This window comes from Malania oleifera, chromosome 6, assembly GCF_029873635.1.
Source record: "Malania oleifera isolate guangnan ecotype guangnan chromosome 6, ASM2987363v1, whole genome shotgun sequence".
NCBI lineage: Eukaryota > Viridiplantae > Streptophyta > Magnoliopsida > Santalales > Ximeniaceae > Malania > Malania oleifera.
In genome coordinates, this window is record NC_080422.1 from 3339261 (window position 1) to 3360273 (window position 21013).

Sequence of the window (21013 nt, forward strand, 5' to 3'; positions counted from 1 at the left end):
TCCTTCTACGTAAAAAAGTATTTAAGGCTTTTGTGTTCCGTGAAGATCTCACACTATTCACTGTAAAGGTAGTGTTTCCAAATCTTCAGCGCATACACCACTGCCACCAACTCCAGATAATGTGTGGGGTAATTCTTCTCATACTCTTTGAGTTGCTAAGAAGTATAAGCAATTACTTTCCCCTGTTGCATCAACACACATCACAAACCCTTCAGAGAGACGTTGCTATAAATCACAAAACCACTGTCCCCAGATGGGATGGTTAAAATCGGAGCAGTGACAAGTCGATTTTTCAACTCCTAGAAACTCCGCTCACACTCATTCGTCCAATCAAACCTCATATCCTTCCTCGTCAACAGTGTCAGAGGGCCAAATAACTTATAAAATCCCTCCACGAACCAACAATAATACCCTACCAGTCCAAGGAAACTCTGAACATCCTACACTCTCTTCAGTTTTACCCAATCAATCACTGCTTCAATCTTACCCAGAAATGCAACATGTTTCAACCAGAACTTGCATTTCTTCAGCTTAGCATACAACTTCCTTTCCCGTAGTATCTGAAGCACCAACCTCAGATGATTTTCATGTTCTTCCGGACTCCTAGTGTATACCAGAATATCGTTAATGAATACCACTACAAACTAGTCTAGGTATTCATGGAAAATCCTATTCATTAGGTCCATAAATACCGTCAGAGCGTTAGTCAACCCAAAAGGCATGACCAGAAACTCGTAGTGACCATATCTGATTCGAAAAGCAGTCTTTGCAACATCCTCAGTCTTAACTTTAACCTGATGATACCCTGACTGTAGATCCGTCTTTGAAAAGACCTGCGTTCCTCGTAGCTGGTCAAAGAGATCATCTATATGAGGCAATGGGTATCGGTTCTTCATTGTTACCTTGTTGATCTCACGGTAATCAATGCACATTCTCATTGACCCGTTCTTCTTCTTCATGAACAATACTGGAGCTCCCCAAAGCAAAACACTAGGTCTGATAAAGCCCTTATCCAATAGTTCCTAGAACCGCTCCTTCAACTCTTTAAGTTCATCGAGAGCCATCTAATATGGAGCTTTAGAAATTAAAGCCTTGCCTGGTAGCAATTCAATAGCGAACTCCACCTCACGATCAGGAGGTAAACCGAGTAAGTCTTCCGCGAAAACATCCAAAAATTCGTTAACCACTCGGATATCTTCGAGCTTCGGATCATTCCGAGGTGGTTCCTTTACACAAGCTAGGTACCCTTGACACCCGTCTAAGAGTAACGTTCTCTTCTGCATCGCCAATAGAATCTGTGGCGTCGAATATACACACGATCCTACGAACTCATACTCCTGTTCCCTAAGAGGTCTGAACACCACCACTTTCCTACGACAGTCAATCACAGCAAAACTAAAGGATAACCAATCCATCCCTAGTATGACATCAAACCCAAGCATATCATATACTACCAGATTCACCAGTAGCGACCTTCCTTAAATTACCACTGGGCAGTTCCCTAACATCTTCCTACAGATCACCACACTCCCAGACGGTGTAGCCACAGACAACCCCTCATCCATCACTTGGGTTTCAACCCCACACAATTTTATAAAGTTTGCAGATATAAAGGAGTGGGTTGCTCCTGAATCGAATAAGACAACAATTTTATTTGAAAGCAGTAACGTGGTATTTTTCACCATGTTGTCAGCATACTGTGCATCGGTTGGAGTAAGCGAGTACACTCTCGCCTGAGCCGTGTTTCCCTGAAAGTTTTCGCGAGGCACCTCATTATTTCCCTGATTCTAACTCGGTGCAGGCGTACCAGTCATCTGCATATGACAGTCTCAAGACTTGTTGCCCGATTTGCCACAGTTGTAACAATTACCCACAAATGGTTGGCATTCACCATCATGCCATCTGTTGCACCTGGTACAAAGCTTGCGAGATTGGTTCCCCTGTGGAACCCATAATTCCGTACCCTCGTGATTACCCAAGCTGTAGTTCCTCTTCTTCCATTGCCCCTGACGAGAACCAGTCTGAGAACCCGAAGGCATTGACCTTTTCTTTTGATCCTATACCACTTCATCCTTCAGGAGATCAACCTCAACCACGGCAGTTTTATCCACCATAACAAGAAACTCCCGAATCTGTAGCATTCTCACTAGCCTACGAATATCTTTCTTCAGACCCTTCTCAAACTTTCGAGTCTTTTCATACTCGTTCGAGATTATATATGGCGCAAAGCGAGACAGCTCGATGTATCTAGTTGCGTAACTCTGCACTGTCAGGGGCCCCTAGGTTAGACTAGAGAATTCATCTGCCTTTGCGTCACGGGTGGAAGCCAGGAAGTATCTCTCGAAGAATACCACCTTAAAGCAGCTTCATATCATCCCTGATGGATTGGCCCTCTACTCCTCCAGCAGACCTATAGCCATCCACCATCTCTTAGCTTCTTCTGCACCCAATTCTCTGCCACTATTGGGTCGGATCCTCCTATAAACGTCGGAGGATGCATGCGGGTGAACTTCTCAGTGGTGCAACCCGTAGCAATAGGAAAACGCTCACGTCCCCTAACACTTTGCCCGATCTTTTGCATAATCTGCTTAGTCAAACCCCGAGGCACGGAAGGTGACCCATCACTCGAAGTGCCCTTCGACCTACTATACAAGTTGTTGTCCTTGGGTTCCATTCTGAAAATAGTATAGGAATATATTAGCTTTCCTATATCATAGAACAATTAACACAATCATTGCAAAATAATCATGTTAACTTCTAGACTCTCAGGTCCAAGTCTACCCCATCGCACAACGTGAAACCATCAATGGTTTGTCGTAATTTTACTAAAATCATCATTCCAGGAAAAACACAGAACACCGTTAATGAATCCCTATCTAGCTACAAGACAACCCTCAATATACTCTACCCATTCTCTACATCTTATACTTCGGTATGTTCACATAATCATGCCTAACCAAGTCTATAAGACCTAACAGCCTGGTTAGCTCGGATACCAAGTTGTCACACCCCGAACCCGGAAATGGGCCTTAGGGTGTGATTTAGTAACCTAACTTGTCCCTATATCATACAACCATCTATGATACTACACAATATAAGGGTCTGACCCCGTAGGGTTCACGTATACCCTATACACAATCACATACACAATATACGCAGTGGAATAATTCAACCTATTAAATCATAACACCATACCAGAGTCTATACAAAACTAGGATCTAGTCCCATAATACAAAACATACCCCCGGGCACCTACATAACCCAAAAATGACAACCCGGCCAAAGATCAATACTTACACAAGTACTTAGACAATGCTAACCAACAACCACGCTCCTGAAACGGTAGGACACTAGTGTCAGCTACTCGAAGGACCTAAAAAATATTTGTATAATAAGGGTGAGACACTTCTCAGTAAGGGAGAATCATGTTATATTAGTGTGTGGCACATGAGTGTTATTTTAACAGTAAAACATTATATTTCACAATTTCAGTATTTTTACAATACAGTTCCAGTATACATACGATATAAAGCAATACGATCTAGTGTCGCACACTCTTCGGCCTAAGTCGGCCTATCTGGTGGTATTTCATACCCTTCAGCAAAAGCCAATGCCCCCAGTAACCTGGCATAGCATAAACCCCCACAATGTTGAACCGGTGCAGATATGGTGTTCTCACACCCTTTGATATAAACCAACCTGTCTAGTGGTATTACACACTCTTCAACAAAAGCCAGATATCTTAGCCTACGGTAGTTAATCGACTCGGCTGCCTACGGTATTATTCCAGCACGCCTCATAACTTAGCCTTTGGTAGTTAACCGGCACGCTTCGATTGTCTTTGGCCTTTGGTATTATTCCGACTCGGTATTTTCACAAAACCTGGAACAATTTTGGAACTCCTGTTCCTATATCTCATTTCAATGATTCATAACTCAAATCATTTATGTTAGCCTTAGTGGCTACACCATCATTGTTTAATTTGTTTTGATGATATTAACCTATATGTTGCTTCTAGTGTTTTCCTATCTTTACAGATCATGTTTAGTACAGGTACTCGTACATGAGTTATTGGATCAAAGGTAAAGATCGAACCAAGTAGTCGTCAAGAAGGAAAGATCAAATGGACACATACTCGGAATGACCCAAGCAAAACTGGATGTTTCATAATTGTTGAATTATTTGTAATAAGGGTTGTGTGAGTGGTAGGTTCGGTTTGTAACTCTTGCGTTTTGTTTCTACATGATTTCCGAGTAAGAGTTTAGTAAAGCACATGCATAGTAGGACACATGAGTTTATAGGATTGCACTAAAATCACAAACTCAATATTCATAGTTTTCTAAGTTAAAATAAGAGTTTGTTAAATGAATCCTAAAACTCAAATATGTTTTCAAAAGGACAAGTTTTTAACATCCTAATTTTAAGAACATTTTTATACTTAGTCCCGATTGTGTTAAAACAAGTTTTATGTTCTAAAGGTTCAAATAAAGTCAAGTATATTTATAAAAGGACATACTAAGCATATAAGATATCAAAATGAGTTTTCAAACGTGTTTTATTAATTAAGATATCTTATATTCAAAAGGAAACTCATTTGGATAAGTTTTAATCTTCATTAGACTTAATATATTTCATATACTTTTGTCCAAGAATGTTTTGAGTCATTAAAACGTTTTTTGATAAGGAAAAGCAAAGCAATCATCACTATCATAGTGCGGCCTTGAGTCCTGAACATTTTTTCGGTATTTTGGGCATAACTTTTGCTAGAAAAGTCCAAATGGGACAATCTTGGTGTCCCTGAAAAGTTAAGACAAAATGTCACAACTTTCATGTTGATGACTTTTTCTAATTCATGGACCTCATTGATGAACACGGGGGATTCATCGACGAATTATAGTGTGTGATTAGTCGACGAGAGCAGGGGCTCGTCAACGAGTCCAACAGGCAGAATGACGCTAACGGGCGAAAAACGACTAGTTTATCAAATAAAATATCTTTTCTTTCCCCCAACGGTTAGTTAATGGCTCCTTTGGATCTTGGGTTATAAATATAAGTTATTAGACTTGTATTAACATGGTTTTGAAGGCTTTTGATCATTCTTAGTAAAAAATATCTTTTTACACCAAAACCTAAGCACCTAGCACTTAGCATTGTTGTCCTTCATTCACAAGTGCTCATTCTCTCTTGTTCTTTAATTTTGTTTGATTCATTACTTAAGAGATAGTGTAAGGTTTGCTTTGTATTTAATATTTGCTCATTTGAGGAGCATCATATTATTTCCGTCATCATCTTGTATGGTTCTTTGTGGACAATTTGGTGAAGGTTCTTTGTGAACCAAAGAGGCTCTTGGTGAGCAGGTAGGGATTTGTTCCCAAGTTGTAAGGTTTCTATGCCGGTGAAGGAGATCGTATAGTGGAATCCTTGAGTTGGTCTCAAGGCGTGGATGTAGGTTTGGTGCCGAACCACGTAAAAATACCGATGTTGATTTTCTCTCCCTATACTCTTTATTAGTTGTCTTGTGTATGATTTAAATTTCATATATTGTGATATAATTGTTTGCATCTTGTCAAGTGTTTTATTTTGTAGAAAAAATTTGTAATTCCGCAAAAGAGTCCGTTCACCCCCCCTCTGGACTATATACTCCCGGGATGGGATGTCTAACAATTTAAATACACAAACTCATGCCACACTTGTTTGGGTAAATGAACAATTACATCATAATTACTTCGAGAATACAGTTCAACATAAATAAAGGTTGGTCCTCCCTATAATACAATTTATTGAAAATATGATTTTCCAACAGAAACTGAGATGATATCTGAAACCCCAATTTTTCCCAAAAATCGTAAACCCGAAAATCCCGTAATTTCACCCGATTGATTTTCCCAAATACGTAACCAAAACATCTGTATCATCGTAAACCACATTTTTACCGATTCAGATTTCACAAATAATTGATATAAACAAAAACCTCGTACCTTTCCCCGAAAACTGAAACACGAACTATAAGGCTCCAAAATAGCGAACCGAGTTCCCAAAACCTAAATACCAAAGAACAATACTTCAATACAATACAAAACTACTGAACCGAAAACAGATTTTGACCCTTACCTCGATTTTGTGATAAAACCTAAAAATTTTCAAAATGAAAATCCAATCCGCTATAAACGTAGAGATTCTCCTCCTGATCCACGTAGTAACGTCGGATCGTTGATTTGGGTAACAGACGGATCGAGATCCTAGAGAAAGAGAGTCAGTTCGAGTTCTATAGAGAGAAAGGAATTTTAGTTTTCTTAGCAATGAAGCAACCAAAATGATATATATATAGACCTTTGACTCGGTCCAATTCGTCGACGAATCATCTAAGCATTTCGTCGACGAATCATTACCTTCGGCGATGAACCCTATTCTGATATTTTACAACTCACTCAATATCTCTTCGTCGACGAGGCTCTGAATTTCAGTGATGAACAGTATGAGAGCCTTCATCGATGAGGACAATGGCTTCGTCAATGAAGCCTGCTAATTTGACCTTTTTACCCTTTACTTATTTATTTAATCTGGACTTCTTGGGTCGGGTTCTTACAGGGTGATCTTATGGCAAACAAAGGGGTGATCAAGGACATAACTTTTTTTGTTTAAGTCATGGGGCAGCGTACTCAGGTAAAGGAAGAGAAACTAATGCCAGAAAACTATGACAGTAGTAATCATGTTATTCAGGTAGAGTTAAGGACTTAGGGAAGAAATGCGGGAAGTTTTATCTCGAGTCAACATTGTCACGATATGAATGTGCATGTGATGTAGGTGGAGCAATAGACTCAAGGTAACAATGACATTAGTCGTACTACAAGGAGTTTCAGCTCGAGAAATCAACAAGATCACGGTGGGCCCATGTGCACTATCAGACCACCATTCAAGTATAAATTGATGAGACTTCTAGTTAGGAAGAGGGTGATAGTGATGTATAAAGTGATGTATCTGTTGTATGTGAATGACACGTTATTGGCTCGAAATGCTTTAACTGAGGCTAATCAGTTGGGAACTTTGTTGAAAGGTTTTGACATGAATGTGTTGGGTACGGCCAAGATGGGTCTTGGTTTGCTGATTCAAATGGACAGAGCTACAGGAAGATTGGTGTTATCTCAGGATAGCTTTGTGGAAGGAACAATAAGGAGACTTCGTTTGTCGTCTCAGGGGGGATTCTGTGGAGAATCAATATGGGATGTCTACCGCTCGGTACTCAAGGACGGACTATGATGTTCAGGATATGGCAAAGGTCCTCCATGATTGTGTAATGAAGTGTTTCAGCAAGCAACATAGTGGATCGTTAGTTGTTAGTTTTGTTGAAGATTATGCAAGGGGCTTTGGTGATATAAGACTTGCAGCATCTTTTGTGTATCCTGTTGTGAGAAGATCTTCTTGGAAGCCTAGGGCGAAGTCTTCGGGTGTTACATTTACAACTGTATCGGGGTTGATGGTAGAAGTTGAAGCCACATCAGCAAGTTCAAGCAACATTACTTGGACTTGGTGCATGTCTCCAAATGCTAGAAGATAGACAAACCCAACTTAACAATCTAAGGTCGAGGTGGAGTATCGGGGTATGTTTCTCGTGTTTCTCCTAAGGGGCAGAAATTCGCCAAGGTAGAGATTGTTGTGTATGGTAGCTCATTTCTTGAAATGACTAAGTTACACAAGGAAGAAGAACATACTATAGGTTTCTGGGAGACATCTCAAAAATTGCTCTCGATATCTCAAATCGTCGACAGTTTCAAGCGATCTTAGAAAATTGTTGAAGGTTTCGCTCCTGGACTGCAAGACAGAAATTCAAATTTTGAAATTATACATTAAGTTGGTTGGTTTTTGGGGGGAAACCTCCAAAGGAAAGTCTATTTATCTCTGTCTAAGGGTATTGGGAGAAATGAGAGAGATCATTGAAAAGTGTATTGTGTACTTTGACATTTCCTTAGTGAAATCCGTGTGTCGTTACTTTTGTGGATGTAGGTTTTTCCGAAGTTGTTGTTCTTATTGTTTATCATTTTCTGATTGTATTTCATTTGCTTGTAATATTTTATTCCGCTGTACATCCTATTTATCCAATCCATATTACAACAGAAACATGATCTTTCCCTCTAACAAGTTTATCAAATTGCTCCTGGTGATAAAGTACATTATTAACTTGACAAAACCACACATAAGAAAGGTATGATATATGATGCGGTAAGGGTAAAACAAAAAAATTGTACGAAAGGGTTCATTTATATAAGATTTAAAACTCATTAATCACAACATTGTATATTAATATTTTTGGATCCCCTATTATTAAATGAATGTCCAACATCTTATTAGCCAATAAACCCTTTTAATGGTTTTACCATTTTAGCCAAACACAAAGATAGTCAAAATGTACTCATTTCCCTATATCACCACCATAGATAGAGTCCTCTAAGCAACATCCCAGATAAAATTTGGGCCATTCAAATTGGAATTCTAAGAGTGGAAAGGAATATAGGGTAAAAGATTTGCTCTATCCCCTAGTCTAGACCTAGCATGAACTTCTAATGAATCCTCAGATGACACAAAAAGGAACCAGAGACTTATTTTTTTACCTTTGTTAGTCTGAAACTATTGAAGGCAATATGTTAACATAAGTGATTTTTCGAAAACAATGGTGTTTTGGCTCAGAACATTATGTTGAGGCATTCAAAATGATTTTCACAGGAAACCCAGTAAGTGCACAATATTCACCCTACAAACAATAAAAAAAGAGAACATTGCTTCAATTCTGTTTGTGAGAGAGAGAGAGAGAGAGAGAGAGAGATGCAAATTTCCATCACTATATTAATGAACAAAACAGAGGCCCAAAAACAATTAGAAGTTAGCCTACAACTACTATCAGATTCAGGATGGATATAAACAACTTTTGGCATGAACCAAAGGACAAGGGGGTGAAAAGCAAAAAACAAGAGAAACAAAAATATAGAATAGTTCTCAATCTAAACTCATGTTTTAGCCTCTACTAAGATTGGCACATGCCTAAACCTCCCAACACAAACTTGCTTTCCCTCTAGCTAACTGGCTAAAAACAAAATTAAATATTAATGCTAGCCCCATACCTTTCTAAAAGTAATTCCTAATCCAACCCATATGCACATTCGATTCCCATTACCAAGCCAGTAAAAATCAGATGGATGTACTTCTCATCTTCCCCTTTTGTTTTGGTTGCTCATCAAGTTCGAATTCCAGGACACCCATCATAAAAGGGCTTCATTGGGCGAATGCTCGGGGCTTCTTTTCCATGCGCTCTGGTTATCTACATGCGTCAGCCAAGCTGATGGGAATTGGCTCCTGAGGCTGTTGGTAATTGTTGAAGGGAGCAACCCGCCCATCGATAGTGTTACTAAGATCATTTTTTGAATTATTTGCGCTAGTGCTTGTTTGTTGTAGAAGATTAACAAGGGACATAAAAATGTCCATTCTCGTTATATTTTCCTTCTTTGCCTGTATTATCAGTGTATCTATCATTAATTTCCAAGCTGAGAAATAAATAATTATTTAGTCAAAAAGTAAAAAGAAAGAAGATTGTGCAACTGTTATAGAGAAAAAAATTGCATGAATGTGATTGATTATGTCAAATGTTTACCTCAACAGTAAAACGTGCCCATATCTTATTCTCTTTAACCTCCATCACTCCCTTCAAGATGGTCAAGCCAAATCCACGAATTACATCTGCTATCTCAAGAAAGAACCCCCCTTCTTCACAGAGCATCTGCAACGTAGAAAATGAAAATAATTGTCAGGGGTCCAAATTTTATGCGTGTTCTTCCAGAAATAGGAAATACGTGATCTGGGTTCAAATATGAAGAAGGATGTGTCCCTCCATCTGTACCTCTATAAGCATTTGACCTGGGGGATTAAGATCCTCAACAATAATTGGGCAAACCATTGATTGACCTCCTACTTCAAATGCCCACGTAGCACCACCGCTGCTATTACCACTGCCACTGAAGCTCTCTCTCAGAACCACTCCATTCTCCTGCCCAATCAGCTGTAGCATCATGCAAGCTTGTTAGTAAGCAAGTGCAAGCAGATGCTAAGAGTGAATCCTTCTTTGTCGAACAAAATATTGAAAAAAAAATAATTAGAAATGAAATGACAGAGTGGTTACCTTCGGCTCTTCAGTTTGTTTAAGTCTGTCAGCATATTTTGTCACACTTTGCAAGAACAGCATGTGTTTGGCCGTGTGGTCCAACAAAGCATCAATGCTTAGCTGCAACATCAATCAAATCAAAACACATCAATATCTCACACAGGAACTAAAACGTCCATCATCTGCCTCTAATGCAGTTTTTGGCATGGCATTTGGACATGAATGCTGATGCCAGCAATAATTTCACCAGTCCCTTAAAAATGGAGAAGAATCCTCAAAAAGGGAGCGTCTTTCTACCAATTTTATGTTTCATCAAAAGAAAGCAAGGCTTAAAAATGAATACCTTTGAACCATTTGGTATGATCTCTTTCAACTCTTTGAGACGATCTTGGATCAGTTGACGGTCTTTGGGCCTTGGTCGAGTACTTTCCCCTGGTCTAACCCGTTTCCTGGTGACCTTTTTCGGCTCTTCATGCTTCTTAGACTGTGATGTTACAGTGCTCCTGGCATTGATGCTATAGCTGTCATCGATCCATAAACCGACCTGTGACTTTGGGATAGCCTCTTTCTGGGAGGCAAGATTCTTATCCAGGTTATATAGAGGTTGTTTCACATTCATGCCCCCACCAATACAAGAGAGACCTGTGAGCTGAACTTGATTACCATTCACCACTGAATTTTCTATTCTTTTTCTTTTAGTGGAGGACAACTGATCGTCAGAACTGGATTTAGTAACAGAGTTCGCATTACTAGTTATTCCCTCCAGAAGCTGTTCAAGTCCTAATTCAGAGAATAAACCTTTCCGGGGGCCAGCCATGGACCCAACATCGAACTCTGAGACGCATTCTGAAATACTGGAACTGATAGCTGAGTGCCCACCTCTTGCTGCTGGCATTATCATATTTTCCCAACATTCACCTGCCAGACCAGACCCAAAATCCAGTCCCAAACTATCAAACAGGTCATTTTCAATGCAGGGAACATCCAAAGATTTCTCTCCTCCATCTAAATTGAATGTATTACTGATTGAACTTTGTGCAGAATCAGGTTCATTTGATTGTAGAAATTCATTTTTAACACAACCTCCATTCAAACCAGAAGATACCGAAGCAACTCCTATAGCTTGGGTCAGTTCATCGTTCAGTTTAGCAGTCTGTGCATTAATGCTTTGGTCGGGTGATGAAGTAAGCCACTGCAAAATATTATCCACCAGAAAGGGTTTAGAAATGTCTTCTTGGAATAAACACAGGCTACCTGATGCTTCTGGAAGTTGAGCTTCTGTCCCACAGATTGATGGAGTTGAATTCCAGGTGTCTATGAATTTTCCCGAGTCATAAAAATTACGCTTTTCCACATCAATTGATCCTGCCATGCTGTATAATGAAGAAATCGTTGAGTCCCCTAGAATTGTTGTTGTTCCGCAAGATAGAGAAGTTTTTGGCCTTGCCGATAAATCATTTGAGTTGTTTTGAAACCCCATTACAGAAGGAAGTTCTCTCTCAAATGAAGTCAGGGTAGAACCCTCACTACTCCAAGCACTAATGCATGGGGCATTGACAATTAAGTTGTTAGTGGAGGCAGTGGACTGTAAAAACACCGGCTGCGACTGGGTGCTAGGCTTCGAAAATATAACCTGAGCTTCTGTAGCAGTCATCTGAAATTGGTTTCTAGGATGCAATGACTGACTAATCAGGAGATCTTCACTTCCAGTCATAAAACCAGAAGTGAATGGGGAAGACCTGGTAAAATTCATTGTTGAAGAAGAGCGTCCCATTGGGTCTTTACAGTCGTCATTGTGCCTGGGTTCAAGATGCCCACGAGTGGAATTTCCAGATGAATTTGGGGAGTCAAACGAACTACTGGGATTGTGTATTTCACTGTCCAAAGAGGAAGGTGCATTGTCTGATAAGACAATACCATCAACATGATACTGGCTGAACAACCTTTTAGCTTGATCCACAAATTCTAAATTCTCCAGAATCTGCAGCGGTAAAAGCAATAAAATCAATAGGGAGTAACAAGCATGCCATGGTAGACGATCTAAAAGTCAATTGATTAGTTATTCCTACGTTGCAACTCTATTAGTTAAAAATATATATATGTTGGAAACATCATACTTGACAAAGTGAAAATGGGGGTAAACATACAAATCCCATCCTCCCCTTTTCCAAAACATACATTTTGATTAGATGGTAGCAACCCATGTTCCAAAATGATTGGTTTACCCTTTTTTTTTTTTCAATGTTGATACACTAAAGTAGTGCGACTATGATAAAAAATACTTCCAGAGGCACATCCCCTATGGAATATTCCAATGGTTAAAACTTGGGATCAGGCTCCATGTGACATCTCAAATTCTAATTTCAAGTGGGGTGGGAAGGGGTATGTAGAAGATAGGCTACCTCCCACAGGCCAGTGTGCTCCTCCAATGGACCCTAAAGAAAAAAACTCGAGAGGCATGACTTCTTGAAGTTATGAAAACCATAACTTGAAAGTCATGTTACCAAAATACATTTTCCCACTTGTTGGATATTATCATATTTATACACGATTAATGATCAAAAATTTATTTTGCTTTAACACAATAATGATTTCACACAGAAAATTCGTAATGGGTTCATTATTGCTAAACAATTGCAAGTTAAGTGGTCAAATGTAGATTTTTCACTGGACAGAGTGAGAGAGAGAGGCCAGGTTATAAATGCAGAAGAAACTAACAATGACATAATTTGAATTAACATGAAGTTGAGAAATAACTGCAAATGCTTTCATAGCACTGACCTTCTGGGTGGATCCAAACTGCACCACTCCCCATGATTCCACAGAGATTACAGCAATAGTCTGCATTAGATTTGATGAGAGGATCAGTAGATGTGGTTTATCACTTGCATGCAGAAAATGCCAAAATTAAAAGCTAAATGTGGTGGTTAGAACCAAACATTTCAAAGTCAGGCGTCTCAAACAAATCCAGATGAACTGTAAGTGCTTATATTTAGAATGCTCACCTTTATTCCAGAGGAAAATTGTTGGTGAAACTCAGAATCACCCTGTTGAAGAAAAAGATGAAAAAGAAAGAAACAATTTTGAATAAGTGATTTGAACAGTCAACAAATGGTTTACTAGGAATTTAAGTGATCTCAACTTCTGAAGAAGAAGAAGAAGAAGAAGGATGAGGTGGTGTACCTGGCATACATCTGGACTTGTGATAGAATTCAAGGAATTCCAATCTCCACCATGAACATCTGAGAAAATCCATTGGTGTTTCCCCGTGAAAGCAGCTTGACCAATAGTTCTGAAAAGACAATTATGATTGAGAATAGTGTTGTTAAATCCCTCTGTCATTCTCTTTCATAGTTAATGGGATAAAAAAAAAAAATTAACGAAAATTTCATATTTCAGAACTTTGACTCAAAAGCTAAAGAATTAGAGACAAAAAATAGATAAAATTGAATAACTGAAAAAGAATTTTTATTTGGCTTACCCTTCACCAAGCATGTGGACTTGTAGAAGCATACTGTCTATCACAACAACCCCCATTTGCTCTTCATAATACGCATCCTCCAAAGTCAGCAACCTGATGTGCAAAGCATTTAGTGAAATGTATAAATGAGCAATCGAAACAGCAACAAAGACTCCTCCATAACAAAATCAATGTCAAGATCGGCCCATAACCCATCATCAAATATCCATGACCCAAAAAAACGAGGGGAAAAACACATTTTCAAACTCGAAAACTCAAACCCTCACACAAAACCCACAACATTTCCTTAACGAGGTGGTCAATCAATATTATAGCTGGTATAAACCTAATCAAATGAATTCACTAATAGATCTAATGACATTACATTATACAACATACGGATCCAGTTCGCTGAGCATAAGCTAAAGAACAAACTTTTTGCTTTCTCTTCCTACACACTTGCCTGAAAAAAGGCTCCCAGCAATAAATCCAGCCCATGGCACAAAAGAAAACTTCATAGGGAAAAGAAATATGTTCATTTACCCTGAATATCAATGCCATCTCAACATTAAGAAACAAAGATCCAAAATATAATTTTTTTCTAAAAAAAATTTAAAAAAACATTGTACTTTCCCTCAACTCCAGTACCATCAAATATCACAGCCATGAAAAAAGATGAAAAATTAGAAAATGAAAAAAAAAAAAAAAAACAAAAGAGTATTTTTACTGTTTAGCAAGGTCCATTTGAGTTACACGTCCATGTGATGAAATAGCTAGAAAACAAAAATAGAAGCAATGCTTATAGTTTATCTTAAAATAAATAAGAAGAAACAGCACCAGACAAGGATAAACAATAAAAACAACTGAATCATTTATGGAAAGAATCAAAATAAGTAAAACAAAACCATAAGAATCAAAAAAGGTCAGAGCCAAGAAAGATTACATGGAATTTCGCTGATCAAAGCGCCACAAAACCCCATAAGACCAACCGTTGCTACAGCAGAGAGTCCTAAGCGTCCTCTTCAGCATCGATTCGGTCTCCGCCGCTCGACCCATTTCGCAAAATCAAAAACCCAAGAAAAACAACCGATCCCTTCTCATGAACTGACGATTTTACAGCTGATGCGTTGAAAAAAACACTGATTAAAGAACACAGGGGCAACCCATTACAGGATATCAAAAACCCAGAAAAAACAACCGATCCCTTCTTATGAACCGAGGATTCTAAAGCCGATGTCTCAGGAAAGCAAAAAATATTAAAGCAAAAACAGTGAGTTCTAGATGTCAGGAGCGACCCATTTCAGAAAACCAAAAGCCCAGGAAGAACAACCGATCCCTTCTCATGAACTGAGGATTATACGGCTGATCCCTTACTACCAGAAAGCCACCTTTGGCGCGTTAAGAAGCTTTACCGATCGAAAGAACAGTCTTAGAGCTGGAGAGGCAGCCGGCTAAATCCCAAAACCCAGAAACAAAAACAAGAACAGCCGAGACAACAACAACAGTTGGACGACGGTTGGATTTCTGAAGCCAAATGCTAAAAAAAACAGTGGTTTTATAAGACACACATACTGCAAGAGAATAAAAAAGAAGCAACTAGAAAGCTGTCTGCACAGACAGAGAGATAGAGATAGAAGAAGAGAGAGAGAAGAGTGTCTAAAAGCGAATTTATATGTAAGATTTGAGGTGGGTAGGAGAAGCTGCACTCTCTCTCTCTCACTTTGTGTGGCTCTCTCTCCCTCTCTCTCTCTCTCTCTCTGATTTGCGAAATTGAAAATGGAAATTCTGATGATGCTCCGAGCTTGAAGGGGATAGGGAGATCTTGTTGCATTTACTCGCTAATATCTTTGCCGTGGATTTCCGGCGTTTGGTCCCATCTGCCTTTAATTGCCCTTTCCCTTTTACCTTTACCGGCCGTAGCTGGTCACCATTTGTTTATTTTCCTCCTCACTACTTTACTTTCTTTTCTCCGCAAGCAAACAAACTAAAATCTCCCATAAAGTACCATGATTCATCAAATATTATACCCTCTCTTAAATTAAATTTTTTTTTCACCCTCAATTGCTAATCTTTAAGGTATGATTTTCTTTTTATTTTTAAAATTTTATGTTACATAATATTTAAAAATATCATTTTGTATTATTTAGATCACAATACTTATGTTCATTTCATTTAAATTGTTCCAAGATTACTTATAAAATACTAATTAATTAGTAAAAAATATGAATTGAATTGAAGTTAAAAGACAAAATTTGTGTAAATTTTAAAAGGGAGAGAAAGTATAATCATTTTTCGAATAGTATATGCTTTTTTAAATTTATATTTAGAAAAAAGGTAAAGAGAAATACCTCAATTGCTAATCTATGAGGTAAACTGGTAAAGTCTTTCTCTTTTTTTTAAAAAAAAAAACATTATGTTCTATATTATTTAAAATATTAAATTGTTCAGAGATTAAGCATATAATACTAATTAATTAGTAAAAAATATATGAATTAAATTGAAGTTAAGGGACAAAATTTGTGTAAATTAAAAGGGGGAGAAGGCATCATCATTTATTGAATATTATATCTTATTTTAAATTCAATCGGAAGCATAACCCTTGTATTTATTTCATCTAAATCGTTCGGGATTACTTATAAAACACTAATTAATTAGTAAAAAAGATATGAATTGAATTCAAATTAAGAGACAAAGTTCATGTAAAGTAAAAGAGGGAGAAAGCATAACCATTTATCAAATATTATATCCTCTTTTAAATTTTAATTTTAAAAAAAATACAAAAGGCAAAAAAAAAAAAGGTAAAGAGAAATATCATCAATTGCTAATCTGAGGTAAGATTTTTTTTATTTTTAAAATTTTATGTTCTGTATTATTTAAAAATTATTTCATTGAAATTGTTTGGAGATTGCTTATAAAATACTAATTAATTAATAAAAAAGATATAAATCGAATTGAAGTAAAGAGACGAAATTCGTGTAAATTATAAGGGCGAGAAAGTATCATCATTTATCAAATATTACGTCCTCTATTAAAATTAGATATTTTTTTTATAAAAAAAAAAAAGAGCAAAAAGAAATAATGGGTAAAGAGAAAAACCCTCAATTGCTAATCTATGAGGCAAGATTATTTTTTATTTTATTTTTAAAATTTTATGTTCTATAGTATTTAAAATATTATTTTGTGTTCTTTTTAATTCAATTAGAAGCATAGCCCTTATTTTCTTGTTTTCATTTCAAATTTGTATGTAATGATTTCATTTAAATTGTCAAAGATTTCTTATAAAAGATTAATCAATTAGTGCAAAAGATATGAATTTGATTATAATTTAGTATTTATATTACAATATTTTAACTATTTATTGAAATTATTTAATTGTGTTAGATAAATTTAGATTTATTCCATTAAATGAAAGCTTTTAAAATAATTTGCATTATGAAAATTTTATTGCTATCTTTTTAGGTACCATGTATCAAGTTTTGTATTACAAGAAACTTTCTAGGAAAAACTAATTGAATTTATATTTTTGTTTCCATTGGTGATCCAACGAGAACTCTATTTTTCATTTTAAAAAGGAAAATTTTGATTTTAAAAATTGATTGTAAAGTCAATTTATTATGGTTGTAGCAATTCTTAGTCATGTCTCAATATAAAATAATTAATTATAATGATTTAAAGGAAATTAAAGTTGTTTCTAAATAATATAACGAATTTAATTGTTCAAGAAAAGGAAACAAATCGATGTTGTTTTAACTTTAATTAGTTACATAATTCATATATGAAATTAATAGTAACAAAGGTTATTATGCAAGTGCAATAGTTGGAATTTTATATTGAGGTGGGTAAGGGTATGCAACTAGCCGGTTCAACCAATTCGGACAATCGAATTAATCGAAAAAATTTCGTTAACTACTCATTATAACCGAACCGACTGAACTACTCTTCTTACTTGAACCTTATCCTAGTGAACCGAATTTTTGGTTAATCGAATCAGATTATAATTAATTATGGAAAAAGATATAATTGCGTGCTTTCAAATTTTAATTTATATTTAATTATTAATTATATAATAATTATGAAACCCTAATTATAAATTATATAATTTATATTAAATTATTAATTAACTATATAATTCGGTTAAATCGGTTAACCGAAATATAATTTGTCCATAACCGAACCAAAAATTGAATAACTGATTTTACCAAAATATAAAATTGAACCGAACTGAAATAAAAATTAACCAAACCGAACCGAGCAAATTTGGTCGGTTATTTCAGTTAATTCGGTTTTCACCGAAATATGCACACCCCTAGAGGTGGGCGAAATGAATACTAGTAAAGAAAAATATGAAAATATTTTTTTATTTAATGGTTTGAAAGAAAACTATTTTAAGGACCAAAAAATAATTAAAATGAAAGTATATATATTAATTATATATTTATAATTACATAGTTTATTTTAAAGAATAATTACATAGGTAATTATTTATTTGCAATAGTAGCAATAAATATAAAATATTAAATTAATGCCTACGTAATCAAACGCAAAGTCTTGTGATGACACTTTATTATTAGAAACCATCATTTTGATATATTTTAATGTAAAAATAAATTAAAGTAGAAGCAAAAAAAGAAAAATTAATAAATTAAATAAAACATATATTATCGAGGGAGGACTAGGCCATGGTCACTCGAGCCTCTTTGTAGCTTTTGTCATAACTAAAAATTTAAATTAGTAGTAAGGGTTAAAAGCTCTGTTGCATCTATTTTGTAGTATTCTTTTGTTTGAATAATGTGCTTAGTATTTTTTAAAAAGAAAATAAATCTACAAGAAATAAAAAATAAATAAATTATATTTTATTCAAAAGTAAAATTTTAATGATGTTTTACTCGTTCTTATCTCAATTGGTAACGAATTGGGTGACAGAAAGAATTTCCCGTCAAAATTAATTACCGACCATAAGTTCAAATCTATACCAATCAAACAAAGTTAATAATTTCTTAAATAACTTTTAAAACATTAAAGATGTACTTAATGCTAGAATTCAATTTTTTAATGCAATTTAATATCAATTCATTTTTACCTCTATAACTTAAGTCAATCTCGTTTTATAATTATCGTGCAAAGAGAATAGTACGTTTTTTTTAATTAATATTAATTGAATGAAGCTCCCTACACTATTTTTGTATGTATGCACTTAGGCTATTAAAATGGAGTTTTAATACCATTAAAATGGTGAAACTTTTAAATTATTATTATTATTATTATTATTATTATTATATATTTGACCTCTTATCTTATGCTTCATACATTATTGTTCCTTATTTTATTTTGAAAATTTTGGATCTGTCATGATAGGATTGTTGACTATTAGGCTAAAACCCCATTAATAGAAAAGTTTTGATTTATTTGGTTTGGTTAATCTAGATAACCAATTAGCTCATTATAGTTTTTTGGGGGATTGATTTTTTATTATCGATCAATTAACAATTTTTTAGCTGATTAACTAAATTAAGCAATTTATTTTATATATTATATATTATATATTAATTAATAAATTTTAAATATTAGTAAATTATACATTGATTCCACACACATTTACACACACACACACACATACACACACACACACACATTGATTCCACACACATTTACACACACACACACACACACACACACACACATATATATATATATATATATATATATATACATATACATATATATCTATTTTTTAAAAATTTTGAACATTGACCCGTCAATTAAATTAATAAAAACATTTAATTCAATTTTTTACTAACTTAAAACTTTAACTAAATTAATCAAATTAAACGACTAAATCCAAGAATTTTACTTCAAATATATTTGTTAATGGCGATCGAAACATACCGATTTTTTGGGTTATACATAATTGATTTTGTGGGCTTGAATTCAATTAATTGGGATAGTCAGAAAAAAAAAAAAAAAAATAACATAGTGGGATATGAGATGTCCCATTCTTAGATAATATTGTTGTCTCTAGTATTCATTCCACAAGAAGGTCACCATCCAATTCCCAAAGTCAAATAATTAAGGCACACATAAAATCTCAAGTCCCTATCTTGGCTAGGTCACATTATATATATACATATATAGTTGCAATAAGTTCAAAATTTTACAGTGGTTTAAATAAAAAAAAATTAACTTATTTTATTTCTAAATTATTATGTTGCATTACACTTTTTTTTAAAAAAAATTATGGATTTATATTGAAATCAAATAATCAAGCTACCCGATTAAATAAATTCCAAGTTAGCCCATAAAAGAAAATAAGGTTCGATGAAATATATTAAGTTCTCTTAAACTGAGCCAATCGTTGGCATTTTGTACATTAATTCCCTCTCGAAGCATGCATGTGAAAGAAAAATTAAAGGATGAAAAACAGTTGTGCCACAATTTATTAGTTGCAGGCGTTCAAGTGATTCAAATTCTAAGACGACCTTCCTATGACTCTCCTCCCAAGCTAATTGCAATCATTAACTCGGTAACCTATTTGAATCCATTAATATAATTAAAAGTAATTAAAAGGCATGCGTAAGGCTTCAATCATCTTTATGTAATATACCACTAATATCTGGTCTACTTAAATTCTCTTTCAAACCACGGTTAGCATTCCCATTAATTCATCTTCTATTTGGATAGATTTTGAGTACTATTTTGGATAACTTATTCTTTATTTCCCGTGATAATTTATCTTCTACTCATGAAATTATTAAATAGATCAAATGTATATATCATATTTAATATGATTTTATTATGTGTGTGTATTTTAAATGAATTATGCAGTTTTTTTAGACATGACAATATGCTAAAAATATCATTTAATATTTAATTAAATAATTTTAAATGTTCTATTACATGTGAATAAATAGAATTCAATAGTAATATATATATATAATTTAATTATCATAGAATTTGATGTATCTAGAGATTCGAGACATTATAATAATATATGGGAATAATAAAAAATATTGTTAATTTAATTATACTCTATTTAATAAAAAGAGCTTCCAACTCATTCAAAATCATTAGCCCTACTGAGCTAGCCAACGAGGAATGAATGCTGCCGCCGCGCGAGGGTGGCGGCAGGGGGCCTGATGCCGCCGGGAAAGGAGGATTTCGAGGAGAGAATATTCCGGAGGGAGAAGGAGGTGGGCCCATCAGCTTCGGGAACTGATCAGAAATGTATGGTATGAAAAGGGCATTAAGTGGGATTAGGGTTCAGTGGACCCCACCTCCCATAATTTTCTAGAACCCAATTATTACCCTAAATTAACATAATAATGATTTTTTAATTTAAATATTTCAATCATAATGATATAAAATGATTCAACGGCTAGGACTTATTGGGGGTCTCATTTTGTGTGTAA

At 35.3% G+C, this 21013-nt stretch overlaps 1 protein-coding gene across 1 annotated transcript; it reads right to left on the reverse strand.

Annotated features, from left to right (window-relative positions):
* Nucleotides 1-8814: 8814 nt before the first annotated feature.
* On the reverse strand, nt 8815-15468 carry LOC131157575 (uncharacterized). The gene is made up of 10 exons (XM_058111839.1): nt 14551-15468; nt 13629-13721; nt 13331-13439; nt 13153-13194; nt 12929-12988; nt 10491-12128; nt 10166-10267; nt 9887-10045; nt 9641-9766; nt 8815-9498 (listed from the first exon to the last, which is right to left on the reverse strand). The coding sequence occupies exons 1-10, from the start codon at nt 14661-14663 to the stop codon at nt 9307-9309; spliced, it is 2634 nt and encodes an 877-aa protein (XP_057967822.1). The 5' UTR covers nt 14664-15468; the 3' UTR covers nt 8815-9306.
* Nucleotides 15469-21013: the final 5545 nt, after the last annotated feature.